A 14,032-nucleotide genomic window follows, 5' to 3' on the forward strand; every position below is an offset into this window, starting at 1 on the left:
GCCATGAATAATACAGGGCCTTCACAGTATTCACACCCCTGGACTGCTCCACATTCTGCTGTTACAGCCTGAATTTAACATGGATTCCATTGAGATGTTTTGTCACTGACCAAACCCATCAGAGTGTTTCCAACACATAATGTCAAAGTACAAAGTACAAAAAAAACACATTTTTACTCCTAAACTTATTTAGGCTTCCCATAACAAATAAATTGAATACTTAGACTTTCAAGCGTTCAGCTTTTCATTTAACTTAATAAGTCACACAAGTTGAAAGGACTCACTGTGTGTAATAATAGTGTCTAACATGATTGTTTAATGACTACCTCATCTCTGTACCCCACACATACAATGATCTGTAAGGTCCCTCATCTCTGAACCCCACACATACAGTTATCTGTAAGGTCCCTCAGGTCGGCAGTGAATTTCAAACACAGATTCAACCACAAAGACCAAGGAGGTTTTCCAATGCCTCGCAAAGAAGGGCACCTATTGGTAGATAGGTAAATTAAAAAAAGGAAAAAAACTATATTGAATATCCCTTTGAGCATGGTGAAGTTATTAATTACACTTTGGATCGTGTATCAACACACCCAGTCACTACAAAGATACAGGCGTCCTTCCTAACTCAGTTGCCGGAGACGAAGGAAACCGCTCAGGGATTTCACCATGACAATGGTGACTCTAAAACAGTAACAGAGTTTTAATGGCTGTGATAGGAGAAAACTGAGGATGGATCAACAACGTTGTAGTTACTCCACACTACTAACCTAAATAACAGAGTGAAAAGAATGAAGCCTATACAGAATAGAAATATTCCAAAGCATGTTTCCTGTTTGCAACAAGGCACTAAAGTAATACTGCAAGAAATGTAGCAAAGTAATTACATTTTTGTCCTGAATATAAAGTGTTATATGTATTTATTTATTTTACTATGCAAGTCAGTTAAGAACAAATTCTTATTTTCAATGACGGCCTAGGAACAGTATGTTTGGGGCAAATCCAATACTTGAGTACCACTCTACATATTTTCAAGCATAGTGGTGGCTGCATCATGTTATGGGTATGCTAGTAATTGTTAAGGGCTGGGGAGTTTTTCAGGATAAAAAAAGAAACTGAATGAAGCTAAGCACAAGCAAAATTCTTGAGGAAAACCTGGTTCAGCCTGCTTTCCAACAGACACTGGGAGATGAACTCACCTTTCAGCAGGACAATACCTTAAAACACAAGGCCAAATCTACACTGGAGTTGCTTACCAAGAAGACTGTTAATGTTCCCGAATGGCCGAGTTGCAGTTTTGACTTAAATCTAAAATACTTAAAAATCGAATGGCAAGACCTGAAAATGGTTGTCTAGCAATGATCAACAACCAATTTGACAGAGCTTGAAGAATTTACAAAAGAATACATGGGTAAATGTTATACAATCCACGTGTGGAAAGCTCTTAGAGACTTACCCAGAAACACTCACAGCTGTAATCACTGCCAAAGGTGATACTACAAAAGTACTGACTCAGGGGTGTGAATACTATATATATACATATATATATGTTATCAATTTTGAATTCAGGCTGTAACAACAAAATGTGGAGTAAGTCAAGGGGTGTGAATACATTCTGTACATAAAAAATGCTGGATAAACTAAATGAAGGCTATTTATCCCAAAACAACACCTGAAACGTAGTTGGTATAACATGAAAACAGTGGACACCGTTTGAATAAAGACAAGATGACGAGCAGCGATGAAAATACTTCTGATCACTTTATTAAACCCATTTCCTCACTACGCCCAGCAGTCTAATCTAGACCCTGGGTAGTCAGAGTCTCCTCGTGAAGGCTAGTTCAGGTCCTAGCTTTCTAAATAGCCTGTCCCAGTGATGCTAGCCACGTCCTGTAGTGTACTAAACAAGACAAATCTGTCATCCAGGATGTCACAGAGAGAAAAACATCCTATCCTTTTAGTTGAGTGGAGAGGAGCCATCTGTTCAATAATGTAGGTACACGCTGTGTGTGTGTGTGTGTGTGTATATATATGTGTGTGTGTGTGTGTGTGTGTGTGTGTGTGTGTGTGTGTGTGTGAGAGAAACAGGAAGGCATTTCTGACAGCTGGGACGAGCACAACAAGGTGAGAATAATTGTCCAGTGTGAACAATGCCTTTCTACAAAACAACACAGGGTGACTAACAGGTTTGGGGTCAATTCCATTTCAATCCAGCCAATTCAGGAGATGATTCAAAATTCTAATTTCAGACTTGAAAATCTCCATTTATTTCGACTGGATTTTTAGCAATTCTCAAATTCAATTCACTTCCTGGATAGACCGAATTGAAATGCAATTGACCCCAACCCCTAATTAGCATCAACATCACCTGGTTGTCCTAAATGTGTTGCATTGCGCTAACAGTGACTGCAGTCGCTCCAGACTAGCCTTGAAGCATCTACATCCGCTTTCAATAACCAGACTAGCCTTTTAGCATCGACATCCGCTTTCAATAACCAGACTAGCCTTTTAGCATCTACATCCGCTTTCAATAACCAGACTAGACTTGTAGCATCTACATCCGCTTTCAATAACCAGACTAGCCTTTTAGCATCTACATCCGCTTTCAATAACCAGACTAGCCTTTTAGCATCTACATCCGCTTTCAATAACCAGACTAGCCTTTTAGCATCTACATCCGCTTTCAATAACCAGACTAGCCTTTTAGCATCTACATCCGCTTTCAATAACCAGACTAACAAGGCAATTAACCCACTGTTCCCTGGTAGGCCGTCATTGTAAATAAGAATTTGTTCTTAACCGACTTGCCTAGTTAAATAAAACATTTAAAAAATTCTGAATCTTGAGTCCCATGTTAGGTGATGGATACAGCAGTCTCTATGTTCAGAATAGGGATTGACTAACTGCTGAATCAGAACAGTCTGTATTCAGAATGCACTGTCAGGCCCCCATTCCCCAGACCTCTGTCTTGTCCTTGTCCTTGTTTAACCACCTATGAAACAACACAGCCTTTATTCGTATTCTGACCCCCCACCACACACCTAATCTTGTTGAGGGAGATAAGTAATGATCTTAATTGAGCTAGGGGCAGGATGCTATAGCATCTCTTACACCTAGTTGAAGGGTTTGTCTTTCTGTGTTGTATACCATACTATGCCACATTCACAACCTGAGTGAATGCAGTGCACTGACTAATGACAGTGCAATCAATGCAATTTATTTGTTAAAGATATTCCATTTTTCAGAGAGACTATAAACGTTAGTGCTGAACATCTCTGTTGTGTAGCATGTAGATGGGGAAGGACTGTGGGAAGGCCTGTGGCATGTAGATGGGAAGGCCTGTAGCATGTAGATGGGGAAGGACTGTGGCATGTAGATGGGGAAGGCCTGTGGGAAGGACTGTGGCATGTAGATGGGGAAGGACTGTGGCATGTAGATGGGGAAGGACTGTGGCATGTAGATGAGGAAGGACTGTGGCATGTAGATGGGGAAGGACTGTGGCATGTAGATGGGAAGGACTGTGGCATGTAGATGGGGAAGGCCTGTGGGAAGGACTGTGGCATGTAGATGGGGAAGGACTGTGGCATGTAGATGGGAAGGACTGTGGAATGTAGATGGGAAGGACTGTGGCATGTAAATGGGAAGGACTGTGGCATGTAGATGGGAAGGACTGTGGCATGTAGATGGGGAAGGACTGTGGCATGTAGATGGGGAAGGACTGTGGCATGTAGATGGGAAGGCCTGTGGCATGTAGATGGGGAAGGACTGTGGCATGTAGATGGGAAGGACTGTGGCATGTAGATGGGAAGGACTGTGGCATGTAGATTGGAAGGACTGTGGCATGTAGATGGGGAAGGACTGTGGCATGTAGATGGGGAAGGACTGTGGCATGTAGATGGGGAAGGACTGTGGCATGTAGATGGGGAAGGACTGTGGCATGTATATGGGAAGGACTGTGGGAAGGACTGTGGCATGTATATGGGAAGGACTGTGGCATGTAGATGGGAAGGACTGTGGCATGTAGATGGGCAAGGACTGTGGCATGTATATGGGGAAGGACTGTGACATGTATATGGGAAGGACTGTGGGAAGGACTGTGGCATGTATATGGGAAGGACTGTGGCATGTATATGGGAAGGACTGAGAGATGTTTGAACCTCATGTAATTAGTGGGTGGGATTACTTCACATTGATTCATCACCCTGCTAGTGGGATAGCTGAACACACTGATGATTAGAATGGCATAGTGGTAGAATACATATACTATGCTGTGCTCTGATGACACCTTCTATTTTAAAATGAACCGTGAGGGAATAATAAAGCTGTGTTGTTTTGAACGGGGCCCTGCGGGCCATGCTGCTGCGTCCCCGTGACCGTACCTTGAGCTTGGTGTTGGCGGGGATGTTGGTCTTCCAGCGCACCGTGTAGTAGCGTGCGTCCGTGATCTTCTGGTTCTTGGGCAGAGAGTTGTCGGCCCAGGTCACCTTGATGGTGTCGTGGCTGAGCACCGAGGCCTGTACGCCCACGGGAGGTAGCATGGGGGTGGGGTCTGGTACTGGTGTGTATGGCGCATGGAAGAGTTCATACAAATCAACATCAGGGTCTATGGGGTCTGCCAGCAGTTACCAACACACCAGGTTCACAACAGATGGCAAACAGAACATGGTGGAAAAGAGGGAAGAAATTACAAACCAAAAAAGTGTGTTTTGTGGCGAGGTAAAAATAAAAAGAAAAAAGCAAGACCGGTCCAAACGAAACAGGGTGGCGGGGTGTAGAGAGAGAGGGAGGGGGTTACGAATAAGGGTAGAAAATATGTTAATGAGTTATTAAAATGAGGGAGGAGGAGAGGGGATTGGGAAGGGTGAAGAGAAAGAGAGAAAATTCTATTAGATCAACAGACATGGCTATTGGCTACATCAAGGTTTTCTACTGTCTATACAAGGGCTGTTGTTGATCAGACTTGGGTCAAATACCGATTTGTTGTCACGGATTTGATCCAGGGCTGTTGTTGATCAGACTTGGGTCAAATACCGATTTGTTGTCACGGATTTGATCCAGGGCTGTTGTTGATCAGACTTGGGTCAAATACCGATTTGTTGTCACGGATTTGATCCAGGGCTGTTGTTGATCAGACTTGGGTCAAATACCGATTTGTTGTCACGGATTTGATCCAGGGCTGTTGTTGATCAGACTTGGGTCAAATACCGATTTGTTGTCACGGATTTGATCCAGGGCTGTTGTTGATCAGACTTGGGTCAAATACCGATTTGTTGTCACGGATTTGATCCAGGGCTGTTGTTGATCAGACTTGGGTCAAATACCGATTTGTTGTCACGGATTTGATCCAGGGCTGTTGTTGATCAGACTTGGGTCAAATACAGATTTGTTGTCACGGATTTGATCCAGGGCTGTTGTGTTCAACATAATCAACACTAAGTAAAGATGGATAATCACTCAAAGGAAAGCTACAACTAGAAGGAACGTGCAACAGAATCATCTCTAGTAAAGGTCAACAGAGTCATCTCTAGTAAAGGTCAACAGAGTCATCTCTATTAAAGGTCAACAGAGTCATCTCTAGTAAAGGTCAACAGAGTCATCTCTAGTAAAGGTCAACAGAGTCATCTCTAGTAAAGGTCAACAGAGTCATCTCTATTAAAGGTCAACAGAGTCATCTCTATTAAAGGTCAACAGAGTAATCTCTAGTAAAGTGCAACAGAGTCATCTCTATTAAAGGTCAACAGAGTCATCTCTATTAAAGGTCAACAGAGTCATCTCTAGTAAAGGTCAACAGAGTAATCTCTAGTAAAGGTCAACAGAGTAATCTCTAGTAAAGGTCAACAGAGTCATCTCTAGTAAAGGTCAACAGAGTCATCTCTATTAAAGGTCAACAGAGTCATCTCTAGTAAAGGTCAACAGAGTTATCTCTATTAAAGGTCAACAGAGTAATCTCTATTAAAGGTCAACAGAGTCATCTCTATTAAAGGTCAACAGAGTAATCTCTAGTAAAGTGCAACAGAGTCATCTCTATTAAAGGTCAACAGAGTCATCTCTATTAAAGGTCAACAGAGTCATCTCTAGTAAAGGTCAACAGAGTCATCTCTAGTAAAGGTCAACAGAGTCATCTCTATTAAAGGTCAACAGAGTCATCTCTAGTAAAGTTCAACAGAGTAATCTCTAGTAAAGTGCAACAAAGTCATCTCTATTAAAGGTCAACAGAGTCATCTCTATTAAAGGTCAACAGAGTCATCTCTAGTAAAGGTCAACAGAGTCATCTCTAGTAAAGGTCAACAGAGTCATCTCTAGTAAAGGTCAACAGAGTAATCTCTAGTAAAGGTCAACAGAGTAATCTCTATTAAAGGTCAACAGAGGCATCTCTATTAAAGGTCAACAGAGTCATCTCTAGTAAAGGTCAACAGAGTCATCTCTAGTAAAGGTCAACAGAGTCATCTCTAGTAAAGGTCAACAGAGTCATCTCTAGTAAAGGTCAACAGAGTCATCTCTAGTAAAGGTCAACAGAGTAATCTCTAGTAAAGGTCAACAGAGTAATCTCTAGTAAAGGTCAACAGAGTCATCTCTATTAAAGGTCAACAGAGTCATCTCTAGTAAAGGTCAACAGAGTAATCTCTAGTAAAGGTCAACAGAGTAATCTCTAGTAAAGTTCAACAGAGTCATCTCTAGTAAAGTTCAACAGAGTCATCTCTAGTAAAGGTCAACAGAGTCATCTCTAGTAAAGGTCAACAGAGTAATCTCTAGTAAAGGTCAACAGAGTCATCTCTAGTAAAGTTCAACAGAGTAATCTCTAGTAAAGGTCAACAGAGTCATCTCTAGTAAAGTTCAACAGAGTAATCTCTAGTAAAGGTCAACAGAGTCATCTCTAGTAAAGGTCAACAGAGTAATCTCTAGTAAAGGTCAACAGAGTCATCTCTAGTAAAGGTCAACAGAGTAATCTCTAGTAAAGGTCAACAGAGTAATCTCTAGTAAAGGTCAACAGAGTAATCTCTAGTAAAGGTCAACAGAGTAATCTCTATTAAAGGTCAACAGAGTAATCTCTAGTAAAGGTCAACAGAGTAATCTCTATTAAAGGTCAACAGAGTCATCTCTAGTAAAGGTCAACAAAGTAATCTCTAGTAAAGGTCAACAGAGTAATCTCTAGTAAAGGTCAACAGAGTCACCTCTAGTAAAGGTCAACAGAGTAACCTCTAGTAAAGGTCAACAGAGTAACCTCTAGTAAAGGTCAACAGAGTAACCTCTAGTAAAGGTCAACAGAGTAACCTCTAGTAAAGGTCAACAGAGTAACATTTAGCCACCTGGCCTCAGAATTTATTTTGGAAAGACAACAGTGCAACAGAACAACAAGATCAAAAATGCAAATACCATACTGACTTACCACACCTTTAAAGAAGAATGCTTTCTTTCATTATTGATAAGAAGGTCTCGGACTGCAAGGCTAAACAGTGACTGAATGCAGGTACTACTTTACAGTGTCTCTCTGAATACAGGCACTACTTTAGTGAATACAGGCACTACTTTACAGTGTCTCTCTGAATACAGGCACTACTTTACAGTGTCTGTCTGAATACAGGCACTACTTTACAGTGTCCCTCTGAATACAGGCACTACTTTACAGTGTCCCTCTGAATACAGGCACTACTTTACAGTGTCCCTCTGAATACAGGCACTACTTTACAGTGTCTCTGAATACAGGCACTACTTTACAGTGTCTCTGAATACAGGCACTACTTTACAGTGTCTCTGAATACAGGCACTACTTTACAGTGTCTCTGAATACAGGCACTACTTTACAGTGTCTCTGAATGCAGGTACTACTTTACAGTGACTGAAAACGGGGCACTACTTTACAGTGTCTCTGAATGCAGGCACTACTTTACAGTGTCTGAATGCAGGCACTACTTTACAGTGTCTCTGTGAATACAGGCACTACTTTACAGTGTCTATGTGAATACAGGCACTACTTTACAGTGTCTCTGTGAATACAGGCACTACTTTACAGTGTCTCTGTGAATACAGGTACTACTTTACAGTGACTGAAAACGGGGCACTACTTTACAGTGTCTCTGAATGCAGGCACTACTTTACAGTGTCTGAATACAGGCACTACTTTACAGTGTCTGAATACAGGCACTACTTTACAGTGTCTCTGTGAATACAGGCACTACTTTACAGTGTCTCTGTGAATACAGGCACTACTTTACAGTGTCTCTGAATACAGGCACTACTTTACAGTGTCTCTGAATACAGGCACTACTTTACAGTGTCTCTGAATACAGGCACTACTTTACAGTGTCTCTGTGAATACAGGTACTACTTTACAGTGTATCTGTGAATACAGGCACTACTTTAGTGTCTCTGAATGCAGGTACTACTTTACAGTGTCTCTGTGAATACAGTCACTACTTTACAGTGTCTCTGTGAATACAGGCACTACTTTACAGTGTCTCTGTGAATACATGCACTACTTTACAGTGTCTCTGTGAATACAGGCACTACTTTACAGTGTCTCTGTGAATACAGGCACTACTTTACAGTGTCTCTGTGAATACAGGCACTACTTTACAGTGTCTCTGTGAATACAGGCACTACTTTACAGTGTCTCTGTGAATACAGGCACTACTTTACAATGTCTCTGTGAATACAGGCACTACTTTACAGTGTCTCTGTGAATACAGGCACTACTTTACAGTGTCTCTGTGAATACAGGCACTACTTTACAGTGTCTCTGTGAATACAGGCACTATTTTACATTATCTCTGAATACAGGCACTATTTTACAGTGTCTCTGTGAATACAGGCACTACTTTACAGTGTCTCTGTGAATACAGGCACTACTTTACAGTGTCTCTGTGAATACAGGCACTACTTTACAGTGTCTCTGTGAATACAGGCACTACTTTACAGTGTCTCTGTGAATACAGGCACTACTTTACATTTACTATAGCTGAATCACAATAGGACTGTATATAGAGCCATGTCACTCACAAGGAAAAGCCCTACACTGACGCTGTGTTCAAACTCTATGCATGTAAGAAGTGAAATGGGAATTATTCATCTGTTCATTGTTGCTCATGTAGCCTATCAGCGGATCTCGTGTGTCAAGGGCGAGGGATATTAAACGGCAATGAAAGGGAGTTTTGACAACTTCAAATGGATTGACTTGGTCTTTACCTATGAATAATGTAGTGATGCTTGATCTATCTGGGATTGATTAGATAAATTATGGTCTGATCTGGGATTGATTAGATTAGTGATGTCTGTTCTATCTGGGATTGATTAGATTAGTGATGTCTGTTCTATCTGGGATTGATTAGCATCATCTATGTCTGTGTTACTTAATGATATAGTTGCTCCCTACTGAATGTTACCCTGGTCACGTCTCTTTACAGATGGAGGATACCTCCCTACTGAATGTTACCCTGGTCACGTCTCTTTACAGATGGAGGATACCTCCCTACTGAATGTTACCCTGGTCACGTCTCTTTACAGATGGAAGATACCTCCCTACTGAATTTTACCCTGGTCACGTGTCTTTACAGATGGAGGATACCTCCCTACTGAATGTTACCCTGGTCACGTCTCTTTACAGATGGAGGATACCTCCCTACTGAATGTTACCTTGGTCACGTCTCTTTACAGATGGAGGATACCTCTCTACTGAATGTTACCCTGGCCACGTCTCTTGACAGATGGAGGATACCTCCCTAAAGAATGTTACCCTGGTCACGTGTCTTTACAGATGGAGGATACCTCCCTACTGAATGTTACCCTGGTCACGTCTCTTTACAGATGGAGGATACCTCTCTACTGAATGTTACCCTGGTCACGTCTCTTTACAGATAGAGGATAAAGAATGTTACCCTGGTCACGTCTCTTTACAGATGGAGGATACCTCCCTACTGAATGTTACCCTGGTCACGTCTCTTTACAGATGGAGGATACCTCCCTAAAGAATGTTACCCTGGTCACGTCTCTTTACAGATGGAGGATAAAGAATGTTACCCTGGTCACGTCTCTTTACAGATGGAGGATACCTCTCTACTGAATGTTACCCTGGTCACGTCTCTTTACAGATGGAGGATACCTCCCTAAAGAATGTTACCCTGGTCACGTCTCTTTACAGATGGAGGATACCTCCCTAAAGAATGTTACCCTGGTCACGTCTCTTTACAGATGGAGGATACCTCCCTACTGAATGTTACCCTGGTCACGTCTCTTTACAGATGGAGGATACCTCTGTTATGTAACTAAACACAGTTAGCCACTGTGAGCACATGTCCAACCACCTGCTTCCCTCACTACAATGTCCTCCAGGGGGTTGCTGAGGTGTGTGTGTGTACTCATTATGGACGCATGGTAAACACTGGTGTTGTGAGAGAGGCAGTAACAAGTGGTTCCCTGGCTCAAGTCGCCACAATGCCAACTAAACGCTTCAAGATGGCAGCAATGAGCAGACTGGTCAGGCTTGTCAGGCTTGTCTGCGCCAGCCCTGGACTCCAGATTTTGACCAGGGTCCAGTGGTAATTAGAAAAAGCTCTAGTCATCTGGTGTAGCCTACCTCCCCCAAACTCACCCCCCCTCTATCCAGCTCCCTCTCTCCTCCCCGCTCCATTTTACAAGTCATTGTGCATGCTCATTATTGCACTGGTGTGTGTGTGTGTCTCTCTCTCTTTCTGGGAAGCATGGAGGTGGTCCTGGAAACACGGTGTGGTTTTAGGTGGCATGGAAAGGTAGCATCTTTTAGGTGGCATCTGTTTTCCACTCTGAGAACTGTGTGTCTGCAGCAGTAGTCTGTACCAGCCTGGGTTTAGTAGCCTACAGTGCTCTGAATTAAATGTTCCTACCTGTCAAAAAGAAACCCCCCTCCACATATTTCAGTCAGTTATCAGATGCCACATATAGAAGAAGGTTTTTATTCTGCTTTGGTTTGATTTATGCTTTATAAAGGAAAGTCACATTGAGATTGAAAATCTCCTTTTCAAGTCAGTCCTGTATATGTTTTGCACCAAGGTTATCTTCCCACTGGATATTTACTATAATACATCAGTCCCTAAACAACACTCTTAGATGTCTTCCAACTTCTCCCAACTTCTTTTAAGTCAAAACATTATCTAGGTCAACCAGTCTTTTATTCCAAACTTTTTCATCCAATGAACATGCTCGTGGAGCAACTCACTGGTGTATTCAAACTGCAGACTGTATTGGAGGGCTTTGGTTCTGTGTTGAGAGGAGAGCTGGATCTGACAGAGGGTTGCCAAAGCCACAGCAGGGGTGTGTGCGTGTACGTGCGCGCTTCTGCACAGTGCTATGTATGTATGTGTGTGTGTTCTGTGTGCGTGTGTGTGTATGTGTGTGTGTGTGTGTGGATTGCCCCCTGCAGCATGTTGATGCCATTTCAGTCATCCGGTATCCTGTCCCTGCACAGCAGTGCATGCTGGGATAGCGGAGTGCAAGTACAGACAAACTGGCTCATCAAAACAGAGAGGGGGTGACAAGGGGTTGGCTTAAAGTCGACATGGGTTTCAGCCCTCACTCCGAGTTCCCTGGGGGTGCCTCGACACAGGGTACAGCCTACATACCTAGTTCCCTGGGGGTGCCTTGACACAGGGTACAGCCTACACTCCTAGTTCCCTGGGGGTGCCTCGACACAGGGTACAGCCTACACTCCTAGTTCCCTGGGGATGCCTCGACACAGGGTACAGCCTACACTCCTAGTTCCCTCATCTTACGGGTGTCAAAAAATGTGGCATACTCTACAGAGCTATGTTGAGCAGCGACTTCCTGCTAGCAATTCATACTTTGTGTTCAATTGTTGGCATTTGGTATTGTGACCTAAATATCAGCTAATTGTCTGAGTAGCTGTCCTCAGATTAGAGAAATCTGGATTGGAGGATATTTCCTTACTATTCTCTGGGAGACAGGCCTGAGATGAGCCGGGACCACTTGTTTTGTGCAGTGATATTTGTGACAAAGGGAAAGTCAATTACCACAGAGAGAATGGCAGGTCAGAGATGCTCTCTGACAAGTTGATCCTAACGATCAGGTCTGACGATCAGGTCTGACGATCAGGTCTGACGATCAGGTCTGATGGAAGGTAAACTGCACCATATGAATGCAGGAGGAATAATGTCTAATATAAAGTCAAGGCTCTAGTTGGTCAAATAAAAAACACATTAGGTTTTAGTAAGCGTATCTCTGAAGTTATTTAGAGTCAAGCCACGTCAGAGTATATTTATCGATGATGATGATGGTGGTAGTGATGTAACATTGGTCAAAGACTACAGTCAGATTCCTTTTTTAAGGGAGTTAAATGACTTCTCACTCCCCACTGAAATATGGCAGCAAACAGAAACGATACCAGCATACGTTTTTTATGGATGAAACAACTTCTCCATTAAAAGACCATTTCACCAGTCCAGTATGGAGGGTATTAGTGAACATCTCATTGGTAAGGCTATTTAGGGTGTGTCCATGAGACCATTCCATTACTCCAGTATTCAGGGTGTAGGGGTATTGTGTAGATGTCCTACCTGACTGTGGCCTGGTGATGGCGCTCTCGTATACAGGGATCCCCTCCCCCACGTTGTTGAAGGCCTTCAGGGTTATCACATAGTGGGAGCTGGGGTCTGAGGGCCAGGGAAGGAGAGGGCCAGGGAGAGAGAGGGCCAGGGAGAGAGAGGGCCAGGGAGAGAGAGGGCCAGGGAGAGAGAGGGCCAGGGAGAGAGAGGGCCAGGGAGAGAGAGGGCCAGGGAGAGAGAGGGCCAGGGAGAGAGAGGGCCAGGGAGAGAGAGGGCCAGGGAGAGAGAGGGCCAGGGAGAGAGAGGGCCAGGGAGAGAGAGGGCCAGGGAGAGAGAGGGCCAGGGAGAGAGAGGGCCAGGGAGAGAGAGGGCCAGGGAGAGAGAGGGCCAGGGAGAGAGAGAGCGCGTTATGAAATAATGTAGCTAATCAAGTCCAGACTCCTGAGACCCTCTCCTCATAGGATCAGGATATTCATCATCTTGACAAAAGGTGTATATTGAAACCCATTCTCTCGTTGGGGTTTTAATGAAAAGCTAAATTATGCAACATTATCATAGTGGTTCCCCCTAACCATGTTGTAATTACAGTAGGCTACAGGACACTATGAAGCACAGCCAGCCATGCAGTCAAAGACTGTTCACAGTCATGCATCAAGAACATGGTTCCACAACAACACACTATCAACTATGACGGCAACAACCCAGAGGGCAACAACCCAGAGGGCAACAACCCAGAGGGCAACAACAGGGTGTGCTCACCTAGGTTCTCAATGCTGTAGTAGCGCTGCTTGTAGTCCACCTTGATGGTCTGGGCGTGGGGGCTGCCGATGCCGTAGCCGATGGTGTAGCCTCGTACCACCATGTCCTGGTTCTCCGGCGGGGTCCAGCTCACCACGATGCTGTTGACCAGCGGGCGCACATGTAGCGAACTGGGGATGTCTGGCACCCTGGACTCTGGAGGGAGGAAAACTCAGGAGATCAAACTTACCTCAAATTATAACACAATAAATAAATTAAACACAACAAATATTAAACACTCCATATACTTTAGACTAGAATCAAGACAATAAAATACATTAAAACTAAACCATAAATATAAAGGTAGCAATGAGACCACATTAATAGAGGGTTGTAGTGTATTAAGAGGTAAGGATCAGGGCTGAGGTAGAGGGATTTGACTGGTCAGTGTATTAAGGGAAGAGGTAAGGATCAGGGCTGAGGTAGAGGGATTTGACTGGTCAGTGTATTAAGGGAAGAGAGGTAAGGATCTGGGCTGAGGTAGAGGGATTTGACTGGTCAGTGTATTAAGGGAAGAGAGGTAAGGATCAGGGCTGAGGTAGAGGGATTTGACTGGTCAGTATATTAAGGGAAGAGGTAAGGATCAGGGCTGAGGTAGAGGGATTTGACTGGTCAGTGTATTAAGGGAAGAGAGGTAAGGATCTGGGCTGAGGTAGAGGGATTTGACTGGTCAGTGTATTAAGGGAAGAGAGGTAAGGATCAGG

At 43.5% G+C, this 14,032-nt stretch overlaps 1 protein-coding gene across 14 annotated transcripts in view; it reads right to left on the bottom strand.

Moving 5' to 3' along the window:
- Positions 1-14,032, bottom strand: part of LOC110506206 (neogenin) — a 214,967-nt gene that overhangs the window by 20,146 nt on the left and 180,789 nt on the right. For 11 of the 14 annotated variants that reach the window (XM_036981351.1, XM_036981362.1, XM_036981358.1 and 8 more), the window contains exons 15-17: positions 13,290-13,484; positions 12,543-12,638; positions 4,380-4,612 (exon numbers count right to left, since the gene is read on the bottom strand). In XM_036981351.1, coding sequence (XP_036837246.1) covers positions 4,380-4,612; positions 12,543-12,638; positions 13,290-13,484 — 524 coding nt within the window. The remainder of the gene's footprint in view (positions 1-4,379; positions 4,613-12,542; positions 12,639-13,289; positions 13,485-14,032) is intronic. The other 3 variants (XM_036981364.1, XM_036981359.1, XM_036981354.1) reach the window with 1 other exon arrangement.

Source organism: Oncorhynchus mykiss, chromosome 6, assembly GCF_013265735.2.
Source record: "Oncorhynchus mykiss isolate Arlee chromosome 6, USDA_OmykA_1.1, whole genome shotgun sequence".
NCBI classification, from domain to species: domain Eukaryota; kingdom Metazoa; phylum Chordata; class Actinopteri; order Salmoniformes; family Salmonidae; genus Oncorhynchus; species Oncorhynchus mykiss.